This window comes from Pteropus medius, unplaced genomic scaffold (assembly GCF_902729225.1).
Source record: "Pteropus medius unplaced genomic scaffold, Ma_sr-lr_union100, whole genome shotgun sequence".
Taxonomy (NCBI): domain Eukaryota; kingdom Metazoa; phylum Chordata; class Mammalia; order Chiroptera; family Pteropodidae; genus Pteropus; species Pteropus medius.
In genome coordinates this window covers 43242520-43266379 of record NW_024349800.1, presented here as the reverse complement: position 1 = coordinate 43266379, position 23860 = coordinate 43242520, and the positions used below count along the sequence as shown (strand labels likewise).

The window sequence follows — 23860 nt, the reverse complement described above, 5'->3', positions numbered from 1 at the left end:
TTTCAGTGACAGACATGTAGGACTCTACAAAAATTAAGTATATATAATAAGAATCTGGCAATATAATTTTTCTCTTTTTTTCTCTTCTCATCTAGCAGTTTTTCATTTGGCTTTGGTTTTATTTAAATCTGTGCTTAAGCAAAATACTCTTAAACTCATTTGCTGCTTGCAGGTCATGATTATGCTTTTCTGCTAACATACGGACCTGGTGGTCTACCACCGGCCAAAGGGCATTTGCACAGGTTAAAGTGACTAGGATTGATACATTTCTGTTGTAGACTCACTTTAATACTGGGCGATACTGTCAATATTTAAGGGCTAACCTCTTGTAGGAAGATTATTAAAATAACGAAACTGGCTTTTTTTTTTTTACCTACGTTGCAAGGGATGCCTATACCTGGGACAGTTTTTGTTGATTTCTTTAAGATTCCGTTTGCGAAATGTTTCCAAGGCAACCAGACTGAAAAGCTTGTTAATTAACTGAAGTATTATATATAGATTTGTTAGACACCGTAGGGAGTCAACAGAGGCTTCTTTTCAAATGGATAAAATTAAAACTTCAGAAATAATGTGAGAAAAACCTTCGAAATCATGAAAAATACATGGCGTGGCTGTAGCTTTCTCCTCATTTTCTCCATGGAAGAAAAATAGAATAGAGACATAGATGACTAAATGAAATCTACTAGACGACTTATTTAGAAACAGGCTGAGAAAGAAGGTATCAGAAAAACAATTCTTGATGCTATGGTAACCATTTGGTTTTAAATGACAGGCTGCTGACTGGTTGGGGGCAGGGAAGGATGCTGAGTGAGTAAGGAAGGGTTCTGGATCATCTATTGAAAGGTGAATAAAGGATTGAGAGGAGAAGGAGAAAGCTACGAAAGTTAACAATTACGAAAGTAAAAGAAAAATATAGATCTTAGGAATCTAAATTCTTCGAAAGCATTATTTTACAGTTTGCCAAGTCAATATAACAGGCTTGACTCTGATACCTGCTAGTCATGAAGTTAATAACACAGCCTTGAAAATTTAAAGCAAAAACAGTTAGAAATAACAAGGAAAAGTTAACTGGTTCATGGTGGGAAATTTTTATAGATCCTTCTTGGAAATAAGGTTAAAAATGTAAGATACAAGTGATCTGACATAATTGAAAAGTTTGACTTAATAGATCTATAAGTTCGTATTCAATAAACAGAACACATGTTCTTTTCAAATATGTATGTATTTTAAAGTTGGCCATAGGCCACATTTAGACACACTCATGCCAAAAAAAAAAAAAACCACATAAAAAACTCAAAAAAATTAACAAAAGTAGAAAATTGTATAGCCTACATTCTCTAGCATCAAGACAATGAAACTATAAATTAAAATTTTTTTAAAAAGCCAAAAAAACCTACCTGTGCAGAAACTGAATAGCATTCTTTTAAAAAGTCTTCAAAGAGAAAATCAGTGTTGAATTTAGATTCAACTAGAAATGAGTTACACCGAGAGTAATGCATATCCAGAATTAGAATGTAACCGAAACAATATTTGGCTAAAGTATTAAAATCATAATTAAGATGATTAGCCTTTGTAGGAAAATAAAATAGAAGTAAATGAAGCATTAATCTTAAAACACTAGAGAAAAGAACAATAAAATAATTAAACAAAAATTAAAAACTTAATTGATGAACATAAAAACTACAAAAAAGAAAGCTTAGTCAATAAAGCCTGAAATGCATTTGAAAATCTAGATGAATTAGATCTACTTAAATGTTAATACAGATGGCTCTAAAAAAGGTAGAACACCTGAATAATCTAATAACCAAAGAAATCTCTCCTTCCCTCTTTAAAAAAAATGCCAAGTACAGATAGTTTTACAAGTGGGTTGTATGTAAACATCAAAGAATAGGTAATTCCTGTTTTATTTAAACTGTTTTACAGCAGAGAAAGAGGTAGAATGTGAAACAGCTTATTGAAAAAGTGTAAATCTGAAACTAAGACTGAATGAGACTACATTGACACACACAAAGGCAAGAGCTACCATAAGCTTATAAATTTAAAGATCTTAAATGTTACAAAGTCAAAAAAGATCCAGCTGGATCTTTCAAATCAGGATTTATTCTAAGAAAACAAAGATAGTCTAAAATCTACTAATTGATTACATTAGTAAATTAAAGAGAAACTCGATGCTATCATCTTGAGAAAAGTTGAAAAATCATTTAGAATAAGATTTAACTCGTTTTCAACATTCTTAACATCATGCGTAGGAATGCTGCATTTTCTAGGATTTGACATTTTCAGTGATCAAGAATCACTATATTCTGTAAATGGAAATACCACAGAATACAGCGATGTCATTTGTTTCCAAAGACAGTTGAATGATGCGAAAATAATAATAAAAGCGAACTATTTCGTGGCCAACTTTGGGAGTAAGATTAGGACTGTAATCCGTGAGTTACCTCGGGATAAATGCTACAGCCACAGGTGCTGATGGCAAGTTCTCTCCTGGCAAAGGGGAAATGGCTTAAACGTTTTCTGACAGTGGTTCAGTGTCTACGGCAGCCTACCTTATCGCACTTTTATTACAAAGGCACTTCCTAAGAAGTAAATAAATCTCTAAAGGCTTGAACTGCAAAACACACGTTAATAGATGACAATGTTGGGACTGTTAAACATAAAGAACAGAATAGAAAGGTCTAATATATTGGGTTTTAATGAAATGTGTTTTATTGAAGCATATGTTTGAAAAGTCTCATTATACATACCAAATATTTTGCACAATAAGAATGTAATAGAATGTGATACAGAATAAGTTAGTTACAGCCCATTAGCAAGCGTAGGAATTAAGTGCTATTTGCAATTAAAGTCACAGAGCTCTTACTAATTATGAGCCCATGTGTTTGTGTTAGTCAGATAAACTGACTGAATACAGTTTACAAACTCCATCTCAGTCAGTGCCCATACACTCAAGATTGACTTTGTCCTCCTTAGCTCATTGCTTTGTTCTGCCTACCCTGACAGGGATCCCAGAGTGGAATTCCTCTTTACTTATGTTTTCTTCTCGAGGCAGTTCCTTGGGGTTATAGTATGGAAAAGTAGGATATATGGACATGCAGGGGTTCATTAGCGTTCCCTCTGCTGGGATGCCCTTTTCCCAGACATCTCCACGGCCCACCCCACCACCCCTTCAAGTCTTTGTTCAGACATCAGCTTCTCAGTGTTGCCTGTTCTGACCAAATTGTAACTGCCTCCCTGTACTCTCATTCCCCCTTGCTCTGTTCCATTTTTCCCCTATAGTACTTATCACCCTCTACTACCCATGTAGTTTGCTTATTTATAATGCTTATTATTTATTTTCTGTCACCCTCCACTATATTGTAAACTTTTTGAGATTAGAGATCTTTGTTTTTTCTCTTTATGGTGTATCCCAAGCTGCTGGAACAGTAGGCACTTGGTAAGTATTTGTGAATGACTTTACTAGAACTATGGATATGAAGGCTCCCCTATGCTATGTTTCGATTAGACAAGGAGCAGTTAGACAAGGAAGAGGGACAATGAAATGAGATATATAGCAATTAAGGTAGAAAATGACCTGAGAAGTACTTGGTTTTGGAAATAGATGTACTTTGTAGTATAAAGAGCTAAGTGAACCGGAAACGACTAGATTCTTGCTTTATTTTTACCGCAGACCTTGGACAGGTCACTGGAACTCGGCCCTCAGGTTCTTTATCTACAAAATGGACTATAATTTTTAGTTGAGAAGACGAAACTAGGTGACCTCTTGGGTCTAACCCTGTGTGGGTTTTACTTTAGAAAATAGAGAGCTTATGATAACGTACGTCAATACTACACAGCACCATTTTGACCCAACATTTTCCAAACTCTTTCTCCCTTCCCTCACAAAGGTCACAGGGCTATAATGATGTACTTTAGGTTTATTTCAGTCTTTTCCTTGAGGACCTAATGTTGGTGTAGGTTTCTTAAAAGCTTAAGTCAAGAGACCGAGGGTTTCGGAAGCTAGGGCTTTGCTTGATGTATTTTTTAAATTGATGTTCAGCAATAGATTAATACATAATACTGGAGAAAGGAGAATGAGAGACCTTTGATGGATCTCTCCTAGAGACAGAAACACCAGATGTCATTTAGGGAAATTACATGGGAATTTGGCTCATTATCCATCTTGCTAGGATTTCGCATCATAGAATCATATAATCTTACTAAGTTCATCTCAAAATTCAGAGCTTGGGGGTTGAGCAATTTCCACGTTGATTATTGTGCGCCTTGTCTCCAGTCCCTGCAGTAATTGCGATTTATTTGCAGGTCTGTCATGGAGTTTAAACATGCACTGTTTTCGAAGAACAGCCCTTAAAACTCCTTTTAAATGCAAAGCTCTCTGATGTAGTCAGTGATTGAGTCCATTTTTCAGATTCTCCAGGTCAGATTGGCATCTTCCCTTTGCCTTTCTTCATTTTGGTCCATGTGCTGGACATTGTCCAGCACAAGTGAGTGGGAAGGTGGAGAAAAAGATCAACTCCCGCCTCACGTTCTGGTGTCGTGAGCAGGTCTCAGGAGAGATTGTCATGGTCGGCTACACCGAGTTTGAGGGTTTTCACCAGACTTCTTCCTCTCCCCTCCTCTTTGGTTAGTAAACAGATCCTTGGGGGCTGCCTGTGCTTCTGATGAAAGTGCCCCACACTGCCCTTGGGCGTGTGTTAAATTCTTTCTCTCCCATTTAGAAGAGAAGCCAGATTGCTCCAAGGCCCGCTGCGAAGTCCAGTTTTCTCCGCGTTGTCCTGAAGATTCCGTTCTGATCGAGGGCTACGCTCCTCCCGGGGAGTGCTGCCCCTTACCCAGCCGCTGTGTGTGCGACCCCGCGGGCTGTCTGCGCAAAGTCTGCCAGCCGGGATACCTGAACATACTAGTGTCAAAAGCCTCAGGGAAGCCGGGAGAGTGTTGTGACCTCTATGAGTGCAAACCAGGTATGCACGAGCTTTGTCTCAGCAACCTCGCTCCTTTGCATCAGAGGGTAGCAGGCCTTCTGCAGCTAGCCCGGCCCCTCCTTCCACGTGAAGATGAGCGTTGTCATCAGCACACTGCGAGCCTGCCGCTTTGGGCTACTGGCAGCCTGACTTCTGGCCTTCTAGTCAGAGACCCAGAGCGATGATCCACCGGTACAGAAGCGTCTGCAGAGAAGGACCATGGCTTTTTCTCTTTTCTTCGTCTTCTTTTTTTTTTCCCCCCTTCAAAGTATGCTTAATGGGGGAGGCGGGGTTAAAATTTATGGTACTATGTCTGCCTGCTTCATTCCCCCAGAGGAGGTCGTAGCCCTCATTTGCAGATATATCTGTCACTTTAAAGTTGCATTTAGAAACAATCATCATACATAACACAGAAAGTTATTTTTAGGTACACATGTGCATCAAAATGCAAGATGTGTCATAACAAAATACTCAGCCCCAGTTTTTCCCCGCCATCCACCCATTAGCTCGATAGCATGTGCTACGTCGTCTTTGACTATTGACTCACCTTCTCTGCCACATTCGATTCCTCGTTGTGTCCCAGCTCTTTCTTGCTTTAAATTATTTCTAACATCCTTGTTCTTATGGCAGCATTTCTAATGTGGTCTGTGAACAGGTCTGGACTCTAGTGATTTCCTCTTTGCAAATTTCTAATCGTCAGTCAGATTTTTTTTTTTTAACTGCTAGATAATGCTTCAAGCAAAATGATCCCTTGCCCATCTCTTGAACAATTCTACCAGAAATGCCTCTTGCTGACTACCACCATCTGCCCACATAACCCCCATTGGTTTAACTCTCTCTCTGTCTCTCCGCGTCTTCATCTTAACTCTTAAATGTCTTGTCCCCTGCTTCCCTTGCACAGAAGACCTAGAAAATATTACAGTTCTCCAATGTTGAGTGAAATAGAAATGCCAGTGCAAAGACAGGGTTTCTGGGAAGCAAGGACACTACAAAAATCTGTCAAGAGCCAGTGTTTCTTTTTGGGATTCAAAATGCCAGTAAATGTCACAGTAAATAGTGCCTCTGTCTGCCCCTTCCAGTGTTCAGCGTGGACTGCAGCACTGTGGAGTGCCCCTCCGTTCAGCAGGCCGTGTGCCCCCTGGATAGCTACGAAACTCAAGTCAGACTCACGGCGGATGGTTGCTGCACTCTGCCAACAAGGTTGGTTTGTCATTGGTTTATCAAGTTTCCTCCTGTCTTGTGTGTTAGCATCATGGAAGGCACAGTTTCAAGCATGCAGTTCGTTTTCCCCAAGTATTAGGGAAAAATCACTGAGCTGTTACTATGACTTGGTATTTACATGTGTGGTTCCTCAGGTCCAAGCCAGGTGTCATCAGGTTAAGTCACCAATCCTTACAGATTCTTCATGTTGGGGTGCTGTGCACTTTTGCAGGCCAAGGGCTATCCAGGCAAACATGACCCTCAGTATGTAGCCAGGGAGGCGACCTGTATCCATCCACAGTGGGTGTGTCATTGGATCCTCTGCAGTGAATCTTATAGGTGCTTAACCATCATGCCCAATGGGATGAAGCCCTGTGCATGCATCATAGATTACTCCCAGGAATCCTTGACATTTGCAATCACATCTACCCAGACCCACTACTTGATGAGGCAAAGAGGAATCTAAATTTTTTATAATGCTTTCTGGAGTGACAAACACATCTCTCTTTGGCTTGATGGGGGAAAAGTTTGCTGTCATTTTAGTCACAGTAGCAGGACGTCCACTTAGCCCTACAGGACCAGGCTCACTCCAGAATGTGAGGCTCTCCAGGTCCTGTCCTTGAGAGTCTACATAGCACCCACATAGAGCTGGCCCTCATGCTTGGCTTTTGGGAAGACCATGCTTAGAAAAATGGGGTTTACCTTCTCTTTCTCCTGCTGAGATGCTCTCTCCTCTTTCCTGACATAACCTCGCCTCCATCTTTCCCAGGCCTAAGTCATCTCATTTCTTTCAACTTTTGCTCTGCCTTTAAAAGCCAGAATTAAAATGGTGCCTTGTTTCATTCAATCTCCTTTATTTTCTGTTCCAGGCACTTAATATCTGTGTTTGTTGCATGAGCAGTTGTGATTATTAAAATGATTTGATAAGATAGGAATATATATGGGTCCTTAGTTGGGGTAGGTATCAGGTATTTGTCCATAATTGGAGTAGACATCCAGAGAGTGTTCCGATAATTTTTTCTTCTTTCTCTTCTTAAAATACATTAGTTCTTTGACATCTCCTAACCTTTGTTCTGTCAGAAACCCTAGGATTCTCTCAGACCTATTTTACATGACTTGCACTGTTTTTTGTACTGTATTATAAAACAAATACAAAGATTTTTGTGAAGATAACGTAGTAACAGTGGCGCAGCTGATGACGTGATGATAATTTATGCGAAGATGCTTGGAAAGAGGTGAATTATTGTTCACACATATGGTATTACCAATCACTAAAGGAAGAGAATGGAGCATTACTAACAGTAACAGATGTCCCTTCAAGGTCTTTATGAAAAGGAAGGTGGCACATTATCTTAGGGAACCTGATTAATTAAAACTAAGTCAGTCGTTAATTAACAGGTCCTTTAGTGAGGAAAAGAGACAATACTCAGTTCACTATTATAAATATAATATCGTACCATCTGCATGTAGGAGGCACGGTAGGCTATTTTTTTTTTTTAGTCTCTCTAGGGGGTCAAAATGGGTAGAAGCTACAGGAAGACATATTTAATCTCAATTTAAGAAAAAAAAAATTCTCACAACTAATGATGTACAGTAATGAATTGGGCTGCTTCCTGAGATAGACTGAGCTCCCTGGAGCTGGAGAGATTTCTTTCCGTCTGGTTGGCCACCTGCCAGGAGTGCTTAGAAGAAATGTTACATTGGAAAGGAGCTTCAGCTAGATGTCTTCCGTTTTATCTCAAAGCTTCTGTGAGTCTTATAAACATAAACCTTAGGATGGTTGTTATTGTATTGACATAATTTCGACTTTGGCATTCAGAACTGAAGAACAGTCAGTTTAAAGGTCCCTGTAATGAAGAAATTAAAAACATGGAGAAGGAAGTCATTCAAAATCCCACTGTAAATTATTTGCAGGGAAGGATTAAGTTCTCACAGCTCTTTAGTTTCCTGTCTTTTAGGTAGTCGGTGACCCCTGCTCGCGCCCTGCCCCTTCTCCAGCACACATCCTGTGTTCCCACCTGAACAAGGCCCCCTCCCCATGCTCTTTCCTGGCCCTGGCAATTGATCCTTCTACCACTTTGACTCCTCTTTCAGGACTACATTTTCTTCTCTTGGAAGCCTTTTCAGTCTTCAGTCCCTAAGGATGACTTAGGTGGCGCTCTTCTGGTCCTTGTGATTTAATTCCCATGATTTAATTCTCTATCACAGCACTTTTAATAATACATTGAAATCATTGCTTTTTTTTTTTTGTCAGTCTATATCTTACTCTGTGTGATTCTCAAGGGAAGAGAGTATTTTGTAGTCTCTAGTACCTAGAATAGGATTTGATGTAATATATCAACCTATATTTATTGATGAATGAATGAATGAATGAACAAACAAACAGGCCCACTCAGCTGTGATGATTGATATGTTGAAGAAGAGAAAAATTATCTTCTTGCCGTGGAGTGGTAATATTATTCCTTGTCTCACTTTAAACTCTTTCAGTTTTTAACCAACCGCTTCTTTATGGCCCTGCTCTCAATACTTCAGAAACTGTCTGTTCCAAGCACCAAGCTCACCTCTCAAAGCACGAGATGCCTTTATCTCTCCCTTCCACCTTTTGTAATATTGTTCATCCTGTAAAACTCCAATTAAATTCCACTTTATGCACAAGGTTGTCAGGCTTCAACCGATACACGTCTGACTCCCTAGGAACTCTAAAAGTATCCCTTTCCATATTGCCAATTAATCACATACATCCTTGCATTGTTATTTAACTGTTATATACATTAAGTCTTATCTTACCAACTAAGGGTTGTTTGTAGAGGTCAGGAATTGTGTCTTCTATTTCTCTGTGTGCATTAATACTGAATGGTAAGCACAAAGTATGTTCAGACTGTGGCTTAACCTAGTTTAGCATATTAAGTAGGTTCCCACTTATTAAGAAGGATGATAGACAAGTCACAGTTTGTATACTTTGTCAAGGGAACAAAAACCCAAAAAATGTAAATAAAAAGCAGAGCACTTAATATGTTATAGTAATGGTAGCATTTTAAGAGAAAACATGACATAACTTTATTCTTGTGTGTGATCTGTGTGAATGGTTTGCTCTTTAGGAGCATGATGTTTAGGTATAAAAAAAAGAAAAAGAGCATTTTAGAACATTTAAAGTCCTGTTAAGATTATTTGATCTTCACCAGCATATTTAGAAAGAGCGTTGTTAAGAACTTCGAGCCATCTGAGATCAAGACTGATTATGTGGAGAATTCAGGGGGAAAAGTCTCCTGTAGATAGGACAGAGTAAGGTGAAACATCTTAAACTTTAGCAGAAGAGATTTACCTTTGGTAAAAGTAACAACCTCTTTTTTCTAAGGATCTATTGTACCTTCCACAGACTAGAAAAGGAGTCTGTGGACCTTTCCCCCACCACCCCTTCATCTTCACGGGTAAATTTCTTCCTCCTTCGTGCCTACCCAAATGTAATTGCCATCCCAGTGAGACTATTACACCCATTCTGGCTACTTACTGCCCTATTTTTGGGTGACTTCTTTCTCAACTTGTGAATTCTCTTTTGAATTGTCTGTTTGCAGTTCATTCATTCATTTATTCACTCATCAAACATGAGCCTTTACAAGAGACAGACACTCCCCTCCAGATGTTCTTTTCACGCATGGATATCTCTTCCCATTTCTGTCCCTGACAAGTACTAGTTTTCTGAAATCCCTCTGCCCTTTCTCAGTATGAGTTATTCCTTCCCCCTTTGCTGCATCTCTGCTTTTTCTTAATGGCCCATCCTTCATTTTCTCTCTTTTATTATCTTTCCTCCTGAACTTCATCCTTTTTAGACATCATTCTATGTGTGAGATAATTAACTTTTAACCATTTTTAATTCTTCCTTCCCTCAGCTGGGTCTAGGCCTCCAGGCACCCTGCCAATTCTTGTCATCCTTTTCCCTTCTCGTGGCACTGGAATATTATGGGCGCTACGTGGCAGCTCATCATACCTTTCAGGAGACAATGAAAGAGAGTGAGAGTGGCTCTGCACCTTACACTGGGCCTAAGGACTACATAATGACAGAGAGTAAAAACAGGACTGTCCCTGGCACCTTCTGGCCTTTGGAAGGCCCTCTGTACTGCATGCGTGTGTGCATACAGACACCTCCATGCAGAAGGAAACCTATAGCACAGAGACTTTTGGTAGATACCTTGATCCTAACAAAGTCTTTGTGGAAAAAGAAAAAGAAAAGTTTAAGAAACAACATGTAAACAACAGTAACAATGACAACTTAACTGTGTAATGTGCACTGCTATTTACAAAGCATTCACTTTTGTTCTAATTTTACCATCATCTTACACCATGAGGAATTTACAGATATGAAAACAGAGACTGAGAGAATAAATGACTTATGCAAAATCACAGATGTTCTCTGGTGCAGGTCCAAGTCTTGAACCCAGTTCTTTGATTCAAAAGCCTATGCTCTCCACTGCAGTACATTTGATAACAATGTTTTATTGTTTTAAGTCCAGGAAATACATCAGTGAATATGAATTTAGATCTCACCAACATATTTATATCAGTGTAGTACATATTAATATGCACTATATACATATATAAACAACATACATATGTTTCAATTACTAAGTGCTGTGTAAGAAGCCACCCCCAAATGTAGTAGTTTAAAACAAATAAAACAAAGATTAATTATTTTTCATGACTCTGTATTAAGTGGGTGGTTCTTCTATAGTCAGCTGGCAGGTTGTCTGGGGCTGGATAGTCTAAGGTGATGTCACTCACATGTCTGGGAACTCAGCTGGGATGGCTGGAAGGGCCTCTCACCCCTTAGAGTCTTTCATCCTGAGCTTCTTTACATGATGGCAGAGGCAAGAGAGGAAGTAGCAAACCCTTAAGAGCCCAAGACATGGAAGGCATCACACAACATCCCTTCCCCCACATCCTGTTGGTCAAAGCAAATCACCAGGTTAAACCTGCTTTAAAAAGTGGGGCGGTAAACTCCATCTCTCGGTGGGAGAAGCTGCAAAGAATTCCGGGCCATTTTTAAATTCACCATAACATATATTTATTCAAATAGGTGCCCTTTAGATTTTGTCTTCTGACTGTAGAAAGTTGGTGGAGTGCTACAGCTCAGGTGACCTTTGTCCAGAGACTAATGTCCTTCTGGCCCAAGGGCGCTGGTCTCCAGTGTAATTTAGGCAACCTGGTCATCAGCCCCCTTCCACTTCAGCAGCTCCCTTCCCGCTTCTCTCTCCACTTACCAGCCAGCAGCTCACCTGCAAGTAGACACATGACTTAGGAACCTCTCAGTACCACCTCATTATTTTTAACTCCTCTCCATAAAGAATGTTGTGACTACCTAATTAAACTAGGTTTTCTCCCATCATACAACAGGGAATCCCATTCTGGGATACCACGAGATCTGCCTGATAAAACCAGGTCAGTTTTAAAAACAAACACACACAAAACAACCTTTCAAGATGTTACATAGAAATTCTCCTCTATAATGCTTGATTAGATCGTGGTTGTCTGAGAAATTTGGACCCACCAGATGTGGCTGGAAGGTAGACCCAGCCTGGGCTATACATCTGTGCCTTCTGTGTTCTCCCGTGTCAGCCAGCCCAGACCTCAGCCCAACTGAGCTGTTTCTCAAGAAGACAACTCCTAGAGTCACATTTTTTCTCTCTCCACTGCTCTTTGCTGTCTCCACTGTATGTGCCTAATTTTACAGAGTCTTCCTTTTGCCTCTCTAATTTTTCACCAGTCTTTTTAAATATAGACTTACAGGGTAGGCATTAACTAGTCAAAAATCCAGACAGTAATACTGCTATTTTATTCACTTTCGCTGTAAGTCAAATGAGTTTTTCTGTACCCTATGCCTTTTGATTTGATACATAACTATTTTTATATTTTCATTAAGAAGATGAATGAATGTAATATGTTACTGACAGTCACCCATTCTAAATTTATTTTAATGAGATTTGTCTCAAACTTTTTGTTCTCTAATGTCCTGTTATCAGTTTCTGTTATAAATATGCATTCCTTAAAAGTTATTGAGAAAAACCCAATCTGATTATTTTGTGGGGGAAATCAGTCATTGTTTATAATGTTCAGAAACTTAAAATAGGGTTTCTCCTGGGTTGTGCACAGTACAGCAAGCCCAGTCCCCAGGCTCCCTCCTGGCTCCAGCCTCTCTCTGGCTAGGGTCTGGTTCTCTTTGAAAACCTGTATCCGGAACATTCATATCCCTTGCTTTCTGAGACACAATACAAAAATATGCCTGTATTTTTAAATCAAGATTTAGAAATACTTTAAATTTTTTCTCCTTAGTCCAAAAAAATTAAAAATTTTAGATTGTTGGTGAGCTAAAATGTTGACTAATATATGACTTTGGTTTTCATCAAAACATTTACAGGATATCTTAAGCTCATTAGATTCTAGGTATAATTCCACCGGAAATGTAGATGAGCCTGAATTTTAGTGCTCCCCCTTACTCCTCCACCCCCAGGAAGCAGGTCGTATAGCTCCCCTATTTCAGAGATGGAGCATCATGAGCCAGAAGGCTCCTGCCTAGTGAGTGGCAGAGCCAGGCTGTGCTATGTGACTATAAACCACACAAGGCAGCACTGTGCCCCTGTGTCCCTGAGCTTACTCCCTGCCAGCCCCTCCCTGGCCCCTCCACTCAGGAGACCTGACCTTCCATGTCCTACACTTTCTTTCATTGTTGTAGCCTGTGAGCGAAGCACATGTGAGTAAACTGTTTAGCAGCTAAAGAATAATCCTCCATCCATCACCTGATACTGCACAGAGAGAGCATGTTACTTGGATGATGTTGAGTGCTAGAATCTAGGCCCATTTCTACATGAATTTGGACAAACCTCTCACTTCATCCGAATCCATTTTCTTTTCTGAGAGAGAAGGGAGGAGGGATTTAATGATCTCAAAAGTAATTTCTAGTTTTAAATTCTTTGCCTTTCGCAAACTCTTTGGAGGGGAAGGAAGCCAAGCTGCTGCTGCAGGAGACTCCTGGGAAAGAAAGGAGAAGGAAAATTTTAGAAAATTCCAGAACTCAGAATATAATGGGGGAAATATATGGTTTGCATAGTGATAGGAAAGGGAGAAAGTCCAAAGGAAGTCATAAAAGAACTATGGTTCCTTATTTTTTTCATTCTCTCCAAAACTTAGGAAATGAACAGTGAAATAGACAAATTAGTAAACTAATGATTTAAACCAGGGTAATCATCGTTGATTGAATTGTGAAAGCTGGGTGATTATTCAGTAAAATACATTGCCTGTTCAATGGCTGGTTGAATATTGCAGTTACATATTTTTTACATCTATAAATAGTTAGTACCTTATATAGCAGGAGGAGAAACTATCTGGCCAAAGGCTGAATCCATAAGATAAGGCTTTATTCTTAGAAACTGCTTTCTCATAGAACATGGCTCTCCGTGCCTGTCAGCCAGCCTTGGTGGATGTGTTCAGGGGAGGCTGATGTCTGCAGCATCCTCATATCTCTTCACATTCATTGGCATGAACTACATGCTGTGCTTGCTGCCTCCTGGGCCCACAGTATATTTGTTTCTCCCAGCTATTGCTACATTACTTTCCCTAAGGTTCTTGGTCTTTGTCTTTGACTCTTCTTTATCCAGCTCCTCCATATTCTTACTGTATTTTCCTGTATCTCACACTAACTTAAACACACACGCACCACCACCACCCCTGCATTATATTCACGGAAGAGTTTTAAATTCTCTGTTTCTAACTTTGGACCATCTCTTTCTATGCCTCTTAAAGTGATCTACTGAATTAAGTTCCATTTTTTGGTTTGATCCTCAGTTTTATTTCTCTCTCATCAGATATTGACCTTAGAAGACAATTTCCAATTCATACCCTGTCATATCATAACAGCTCCAAACTCTGTAATCCAGGAAGGGAAATAAGATAAAAGGAAGGATTTCAACCCTGTTGTCTCTGAGATGTGTCAGATACAGAGACCATGACCATGAATTTCCTTTACTTTCACTGTAATATCTAGATATTCTACTCTACTGTTTCAGGTTGAAAATCCAGGATGATTAGTTCCCATTTCTCAATCCTGGCTTCTTTGGGCTCTCAAGAAAATTCATCTTGTTGGTGATATATTGTACTATGATAACAGAATCTTAGCAGATTGCTAGCACACTTGTTTTGTGTGAATAGATGTAGATATTTAGAAAAGGATCTTTCTGGGGTTCCAGAATTCACAGCCTGAAATCGACTCACACAAGATGAGGCCAGTAGAATGGAATCTTTGGCAGATCATCCCTTCCCTTCTGAAGTGCTGGAGTTAAATAAAAATTAATGTAACCACAAAGCTGCAGTGAGTAAAAACAAGGAGGAGATCTAAAAATTCTGTTAAATGGCAAATCCCTATGAGGGACCTCATGAAAGATAGAGAACACTGGGCTTGGTGTGGGATATGGTGATGAATAAGGTATGGCCCACCCTTGAAGAAACTCAATGCCTTACAAATATCACCACTGCCAGTTTCAGAAAGTTCCAGACCTTTGGAAGGTGATAAGAAGGGCACACACTCAGAGTAATCTGCCTTCAAGAAAAGAATCAATTAGTAGACTGGCTTTCCACCAAACAATGAAAACTGACTTAAGAAAAAGCTATAATGTAATATTCCACCTTTAAATCTAAACTAAGAAATCAAGGACCTCAAAAAGCACACACACAAACCATAAGTGATGATCATTTTTCACATCCCTCCCTATTTACCTATAGTTTCAAATCGTGGCATCATACAGTTCCCATTTTGTCGAGAAGTCAGTGGATTTTCTTATTCCTCTACTCCATTAACATCTGAGTAATCTTTTCACTTCTGAGTAATAGTCTTGGCATGACCGTGTCAGGAGTCCTTTAACTTTCTGTTTGCTAATGTACTTAACACTTGGGTGGTTGAGCTCCTCAGTCAACTCTCCAGAGCCTCAGCCCATCATTCTGCTGGTTGAAGACTTTAGGGGGTGGGAGGGTTACACAAGGTCAGGGACACAGGCTCATCAGCCCAACTACACACATATGTCAAAGCCTGAAACTTCCTCTCGGTGGCTTGAAACTGCCAGGTTTCATAGCTCAGGGAGCACTCTTTAGTTCTTTGAGACAGCGTTAAGTTCTTTAGATCATCAAATAGTATTTATGCTTTTAACAGTGTGCAAGGTAATTAAGTTACTTGTAGACGCTTACTTGAATAGCCAGTGGAAATTACCCCTGAATACGCATTTTCAGAAGAACATTATCAAATAAGAGCCTTGTCATTAATTATCGTGTCCATCTGTTCCCAAGACGTCATCTCAAAGAAGATGGCACTTAATGACAGATTTAGTGTTTATTTTTAAAGATTAGTCTGTTAGAAGACAAATTTCTCTAATTCAATTCACTTTTTGGTGGTTTCCTTTAATTGGGATAATTTATCCAGCTACTTTTTGAATAAATAAATTATACATTGTGTAAAATATGTATTAGCATAGTACAAATTTAAAACATTTTGAGTCTTGGTATGCTATCATGATAGCATTCTGTTTTTAAACAAATGCAGAAAAAAATTTAGAAATGTATTTGAAGCCCTTCTTTCTCAACTAAGAAAAGAACATCTTTTCCGTTGCCCTCTGTCACAGTAATTTTGGGCCCAAAAGAGCAAATCAACTCATAACTAAAAAAGCCAGAGTCTATATTAAACTCTGATGTTTTTAAAACAAAATAATTGTAGGAATTCGATGTTGTCATTGGATGTATCCCCAGATTGAAGAAAATATGCTTTCCTAGAAGTAAAGCCCTTGCCCACTGGAGATGAACTGTCTCTCTATTAAAGACTTTAATTTGTCACAATTCATTTCATATGTGGAAGCCCTGTACTTCCTGTATTCATGCCTTATTATGTCTTTTGTGTTTCTCCATGAACCTGAACAGTGTCTAGTCTTACGTTTGTTTCAGTCCTGAAACAAAGCTCAAGGCTCTCACTCAGTGGCATCCAGTTTGGTCTGAGTGGCCCTGGCCATCACCAGACACTAAATACATGGCCCTCTGACTCTCCCTGAGACATAGAAGCTCAACTGAATTCCATCAAATGTTCAATAAAGTTGGAAAGCAGAACCCACCACATAGCTAATACTGAACATCAGGCTTTCCCCACTCACTCTCATTGATGCTATAGCATCCTCATGACACAGGCAAACAGAACAACAGCTCCAGAGTTAAGCAAAAATATTTTGTGAAGTTATTTACATCACTAGTAAGCAAATCTAAAATGTTAAAATCCTACCTCTTCTGGAAATGCCAAAAGCAACCCCAAATTTCATGGAAAATATTTTTCTCTTCATTTGTTGTGTAGATACAGTTTGCACAGCAAACTGTTTTAACTACTTAACTGAGACCCTGGAGGTGGAGACAGCTAGTTTCTTTTGGACTTGTTGCTCAGTTAGTCTGTTGTGAATGTATCACACAGATAAATGCATTTTAAATGATTTTTTTCCTGGCTTTTCTTTTGTAAAGGAAAGAAGTTGTGTGTCATAGCTCTTGTGATAATATGATTGAGTGCTTTGATTTCCATAGCTAGGTCATGGGTTCTTGAAGACTGTTAGGAAGACTCTTATCTTCCTACGACAATAGAGTATATACTTTTTGAGAACAAGGATACACAATATCTCTCTCATCAGTGCCTAGCACAGGTAAATATTCAATAAATGCTTTTAATTAAATTTATAGATAGTTCATCTATGGCACGTCCTAGCATCAAAACCCCATAGTGTTTTCAGTCTGCCCATAGAGCAAATATTCGAGTGTTTACCATGTGCCAGCCATGTGCTACCTGGTGAGACTGAAACCTAGTCACACTCCCTTACGGACTCTGCCCTGATCCCAGAACCACGTTCTCCCGCCCCCTTTACCTGCAGCCAGTGTAAATCCTTTCAAAACAACTTTTATTTTTCTCCCGCCCAGCTTGATGTATAAAAGAGCCCCCATCAACCCCAAGATGGCAAGCATATTGCTTTTTCCACCTAACCCTGCTGCTCGTGGCTGAGACTGCATGCCCCAGGACCCGGTTTTATATCTGGCTAGCATGTGGCTCAATAAACCCTTTCTTTTAGAAGAAGAAAAAACAAAAACACACCCATCACTTCATGTCTCTTTGTAATCCCTCCTTCTCTTCCTCCCATCCCAAACCACTGATCTGATTTCTGTCCGTATAGTTTGCATTTCCTAGAATTTTATATAAATGGAATCAATACAGAAATAAATAAATAAATAAATAAATAAATGAATGAATAAATGAATAAATAAATAAATAAATAGATAAATAGATAAATAAATAAATAAATAAATAAATAGATAAAACATAGTCACCGATGTCAAGAAGCTTACACTCTAAAGGGAAGACAGACGTGTAAACATTGCCAGTTAAAGTGCTGCTTGCTTTAGAAATAGAAGTGTGCAAAAATAAAAATAAAAAACAAGCTCACAGAGCAAAAAGGTACTGATTCTGATTTCGAAAACTGTCGAATTTGACTTTTGAACTGAGTCTTTAAGAATGAGTCAGAGTTCAGCAGATGGAGAAAGAGGAAAGGGCATACCAGCCTATCGTAGTCATTGATTTGTAATCTTTTCATGTGTCTTGCAGCTTAAAACATTAGCACTATCCCACCTATCTTTACAATTCAAGAAAATAGAATATATGAAACGGTTGGTTTTCTCCTCAGATAAACAGCCCTTAGCAAGACTGCATCACTTGTTTAAGATGTGTTGTTTTCTCTTGCTTTCAGTTAAAGATGCTTCTTAGTGTGATAGGCAGGACCCCTTATTACCCATCCTTGGCCTGTCTCACTAGCCATGTCTCCTGCAAGTTCCCCGGCAAGACCCCCCAGTCCTCATCCCAACACATAATATGCTCCTGGTGTGCTGAACCATTTGTTCCAACCTAAACACACTGTACTCTTTCTTGCCTCTATAAATTGGAGTAGGTTCATCCCTTTTCCTGGAACTCCCTTCCCTCCACCCCCACTTCCTCATGCTGTGAAGTGGGCACTTCACAATCTGTGCCCACTCACACACCCTACATAGATGTGTACACACAGCGTCGGCTATTTGTCTTTGTGCCTCGAGTCAGAAAAAGCCTCATGGAAAAAGTGATCCTTGGGGATGAATGGAGGTCTGTTAGTCACAGGAGGGACCTCAGTGTTGACGATGCAAAGCAGCTACTGCCAGGAGTGTGCTTTTCCCCCGGCAGCCCTCAGCAGTTTGGGTATGAGCACAGAGGACATAACTGGTTTGAATCACAGTTTGCAATTGGAAGCCTCGGGGGCCAAATTTGACCCTAAGACATGTTTTCTTTGATTTGCCTTTTTGTATGTGTGTGCCATCTTTAAATTAGTCAACATTTAAAAACTGGGAGGCCTCACATAAAAATCTGTTGTTATCTTGAGCATTTGGAAGGTATAGCAAGATTGACTGTCCGTTTCCACATGAAAGGAGTAGTGAAGCCCCCTCGGAGGGCCGAGACCCTCTTGAGTTGTCTCTAGTATTTCTGTACTCTCCCAGGGTTCCTGCCCAACTCCTGAGACATTCAGGTTTCTCATCTCTGGGTTTAACGTCAGGTCAGGAAGTTTGAAGTCATCATGAAGACGGTGGCTCAGGTAGAACACCATGGGTTTGGGGCCACGTTGTTAAGGAGATAAAATCGGGACAAGGCCCTCGCTGAGGAGAACAGGGAACAATATGAGGCTGAAGAGCCGGTGCGGTGGGACTGTCGGCACCAGAGGACTGGACGGAGGAACCATTGTGATCGGCGAGTAGGACATTTGACTTGAGAAGTTTCAGAGAGCTGTGGCCCTAGGAGCAAGTGGCTGAAGTGGAGAGGTCACTGGACTTCAGGGTCATTGAATTTCAAAAGATCAAGTGAGGTCAGGGTGGTGAAAATGTTTTGTCCACATAGACACTGAAACCTTCCAAATTATAATTACGTAAAATAGCTAACAGGTGTTGAGTGCCTCTGTGTTCCAGGCACTATTCTAGGTGCTTTTCATATATCTGTTTATTTAATCCGCATGTGGTACAGTCAAGGCTCAGAGAGATATGACTCACCCAAGATCATATAACTCCTAAGTGGCCAGAACCCAAGCCTAAGACTGATGTTAGAGTGCTTTCTTCGAACCTCTACCCTTTTAAGAAATGGGTAGGAATCACAGCCGCAGAGAGAGAGGCTTGCACAAGAGAGGAAAGCGACAGCATAGGGCTGGGCTAGCAAGGGTTCAACTTAGAGAATGTCGACCTGCCTTCCAGCCCGGGTGAATAAGTGAGTGTGGCTACAAGGAAACTTTTTAGGGGGAGCCAGTCAGGCATTAGAACAGATTTGAGTGGTGCACCTTGTGGTGATGTTTAGGTGTTGAGTTTGCCTGCAAAGGAAAGGCCAGGAAGGCAGGGAGGATGGCATGGAGGGATGAGTCCCTGGGAAGCGGAGCAGGACTCTGTGGGGATGCACAGTCCCTCGAGTACAGGAAACCAGAGGACCCTGGCACTTTGCACTGATGACAAGGATGAGAGGCCTGGGAATTGACAGCCCACATGGACCCACGTGGACACAGGCTTAAAGTCAGCTGTTTCAGTGGCGATGGCTCTGGAGGAGGGTTAGCATCCCGGGCCGTGGAGGCTTTGCTCAGGTTTTCAAATCAAAGGTTAGTCAGAATGTCATTGGTTTTGTTTCTCACCGGCCCCAGGGAGGGGATAGAATAGTTCTCACCTCATTGTGCTCCCATTTGTGATTGTATGTCTGACACCTCCGTAAACTAAACCCCCTAAACTGAGGACCAGGACCCTGTGTGTGCACAGCCCCACCCAGCTTAGTGCCCTACTGCATGTGCACACGCAGCCAATAGGCATGAAATAACTGCATGTTCATACACAGGCAGATTCCATGTTCCAGAGCATGCATTTCTAATGCAGTTGACAATTCTGGCTCAAACAGGAATACCTTCTGTTGCTTTATTAAAACTTACTCTCCACATCCAAACCCACTCCTGCAACGTGCCAGTTTTCCCTTTTTGCTTACTTTTTCAAACTGGTTCCTTGTGCATCTCTCACTCCTGTCCCCTCTGTATTCTCTGAGGCCATCCTGCCCACCCTGAAAGCCAGTGCCAGCATCTTTGACCGAGAGCCTTCCATTCCTGGGACTCGGTTGTTACTGGATAGTTGGGCTGAGCTGAGCAAAGTTCAGAAAGCCTGCCAGGTCCCAGTTGTCACATTTTCAGCAGGGCCACTGGCCCCGGGGGTTCTTTCCAGCTGTGTTTCTGTGCCTCTGGTTCCCCTCCTGCCAGGATTGAGTCCCTTCGCAACTTGCCCAACTTCCTTCCCCAGCCAGTCACATCGAGCTGGTGAATGTGTATACGGTGCCATTGCTTCTCCTTACCACACCTGCTTCCTGTGGGGCATGATCCTAAAAGACAGTTTGATAGATCATATAGGAACCGTGTGGGCTTGCAACTTCCATTTTCCTACCACTTTGTCTTTTAACTTAGCACCTTAAATTTCCTGAGCCACATGCCAGCCTCGAGGAGAGAACCATAATTATTCGCCTTTTAAGAAAGCAAGGAAAAGGAAAGCTATAATAACCATTTTATTAAGGGCTTACAATGAACTTTATTATTATTCCTAATATTAGGAAATGCAAAAGAATATTTTACCTAATTGCCCTCAATTATACCTTTTCTATCTTGGAGCAGTTTCTCGCCCAAGGAAGAAAAAAAAAAAACGTAACAACAACAACAACAAATGCAGAATGACTTCACTGTTGTCTCTGAAGGGAAGGTAGAGAGTGTACAGGTAACATCCCGCTGTGACAGGGGAGCGACGGCTGCTGGAAGGAAGCGCAGGATCCCCAGAGCCGACCTCTGTGCCGCGCTGACTCCCAGGATTTCTGGCCTGGGCTGGAGAAATGCAAGGAGCTCGTACAGGAATTAGCTTGGGAAAGGGCGAAGGAGGGTTTGTGACTTAGAAAGTCGTAAATGTCTCATGGTGAGACACGAGGAAAATTATGACTCTAAGAAACACCCATGGGGAGGGGTCCATGTAGTTTGGGTAGTTGGACACTCAGGTGGGAAACCTATTTCCTTCTGGATGTTTATTTGCAGCCTCTTTTTTAAAACTTATACATGCCTGGAAAGAGTTAAGAAACTTAATTAGTAGAAAGATAGTGCATCAGATTTAATTAAAGTTGAAGCTACTTTTTATAGAGTAGGAATGTTTTATATGTCATTATAATTTCTGTTGCTGACAGTTATTTCCTTAACACACTGTGTGGAATCCTAGTAGTACAAATACTTTGCCCTTTTAATTCCTCGTTTATCCTTCTTTTCTGACAAAAGGGAGAGCTCTCCCTCCCACACATAAAGAGTAGTTTTTGATTTATAGAAAATGGTTCTTCTCTTTTGAAGGGCTCAAGCACTCAGTTCAGATGTGGCATAAATCCAGTATTGGGAGATGTCCTTTGCAGAGGGCCTCAGTGAACTGTTTCCCGCCAGGGTTTGGGCAGGGATGTGGGTCTGCTTGGGGAAGATGATGGTTTGCTGCTTCTGCATTTCCTCTGCTGCAGAAGGAGTTTGTTGTAGGGGAATGTTAGAATAACGTTCACCCTCAGCTCTCTGCGTGGCACCCACCTCAGGGGCACATTCCATGGGTGCTCCTGTGCTGTGCTAAATAGCATGGGGGTGGCGAAGAGGACTCCTACTCCCTAGAGTCTCTTCCAGCAACACCTGCTAGTCCATCCTTCACAGTTCCTCTGGTCATTCCGGGGACACAGACTCTTGATTCTCCAACTTAGTTATGAAGCCATAACAGTTACGAAGACAAGCCTAGTGCTATGGAGATGCCAGTGTTGGGCTTATTCTCCTCCTGCATTGCTTAGTCTTCTTTAGTAGGGAAAAAATGACTCGTAGATGTATAAATATACTTCCCTTCTCCAAGAAAAAAAAAATCACCAGAAAACGTCAGAGAGAAGGCCCATCTTGAAGTGAGCATGAAGGTTAGGTGCTTGGCGAGGAGGAAGAGTGAGCAAGCGTGGAGCACGAGGTTGTGATGTGCTCCATGAGGTTGCGATGTGCTCCAGGAATGGTACAGGCCACTGGGAAGCAGGAGAGGGGACGAGCCGGGACCAGATTGTGGCGGTGATGGGGCCAGTGACAGCAGTAATAGAATTGTGAGATTTTATAGTTAGAAGAAAGCTTGTTATGGTCCAACCATCTCATTTTAAGGATGAAAAAACTGAGCATCCCAGAGTTTAAGTAGCTTGCTAGCGGTCACACATGTTCTGCTGGATGATTGTATTGGATAGTAAATAAAGCTGTTCATTTCTTCATCCCACGTGTCTGTCACTTCTAAGCAGCCATATCCAGGCAGGAAGGAGTGTTTGTAAATGATCGAAGGCAAATACTAATAATCGTCATTGTTATTAAAATGTTAAAACTAGTCATACTTGGCTTTTTCCAATGGAAAGTGCAAATTAAATTGACGACCGAGGCCCTGCACCCATAGAAGAGAGTTACTCAGAAACTGGGTCCCAGATTCCCTTCAGTGGAATCTCCTGGAGAGATTATTATACAAGCAGACTCTGGAGCCCTGCCCCAGACTAGCAGAAAAATGAGCTTTGTGGTTAGCACCCTGGAATCTGCATTCTAAACAAATTCCATAGTCTTTCCCTGTACACACTAATTTTGAAAAGTGCTGCACCTTTTAGCTCTTGGTCTAAAATTTGTAAAAATAAAAATTATAAAATGCATGGTTAACCTCTGGAGAAACAGTAGGGTTTTGATATTGTAGGATGAACATGTACCCTCCAAGAGTTTGGTACCTCGTGTACTATTAAAGGTCAGAGGAGGGAAGATTAATCCTGTTGCTTTTTGATCAGAGAAGGCCTTGCGGGTTGGGCGGTCTTAAGGCTGTGTGGAATCCACCAGGGGCGCAGGAGAGGCATGGATTTGAGGCAGAGTGGACACCTGAGCTCTGGCACTGAGTGATAAGGTGTGGGGTGGATTTAGTGAATGGCAGATGACCATCACTGCTCAACTGCGGGACATATGGAGGAACCAGTAGAATCTGGAACTAAAGGATAAGGAGAGGCCAGACTTGAAGCACCTTGTAAGCTGTCCCAGGACTCTGGCCTGCCTGGGACTGTGTGTGGAGTCCAGGAAGCAAATGACGGGAAGGGAAAGCATGTTTGCACTGCCTTTCCACTCACAGACCAGCCAGCACGGGCCTCCTAAGGAGGGGAGTGCCCTCTAGGGGCTTGGATGGTTTTCTGAGTGCTGTTCGTCATCGTGCTCGGGCACTCAGATGCCCACGCAGCTGAATCTATTACCTACTCAGGAGAAAAAAAGGCAGCTTAACCAACCCACCTGGCTGCAGCTGTGATTACATTATGCAAACATTTATTAATATGCTGCCTTGATTGATCGTTATCTTAATACCGAGGATAACATGAGAGGCTTGATTTTCCCGGAGGATTGCAAATACAGGCTGCTTCTTGTTTAAAGTTAAAAAGCCCGTAGCCCATATATTGTATGATTCTATTTATATGCACTGTCCAGAATAGGCAAATCCATGGAGACAAAACATAGATTAGTGGTTGCCAGGGGGCCGGGGAGGGGGGATGGGAAGAGCACAGGGCTTCTTTTCGA

At 41.1% G+C, this 23860-nt stretch overlaps 1 protein-coding gene across 5 annotated transcripts in view; it reads left to right on the top strand.

The window, feature by feature from the left end:
* Positions 1-23860, top strand: part of CRIM1 (cysteine rich transmembrane BMP regulator 1) — a 174928-nt gene that overhangs the window by 72573 nt on the left and 78495 nt on the right. For 4 of the 5 annotated variants that reach the window (XM_039887419.1, XM_039887422.1, XM_039887420.1 and 1 more), the window contains 2 exons: positions 4719-4961; positions 6041-6161. The exons of the other annotated variant lie outside the window; for it this stretch is intronic. In XM_039887419.1, the coding sequence (XP_039743353.1) occupies positions 4719-4961; positions 6041-6161 (364 nt within the window). The remainder of the gene's footprint in view (positions 1-4718; positions 4962-6040; positions 6162-23860) is intronic. 5 annotated transcript variants of the gene reach the window in all.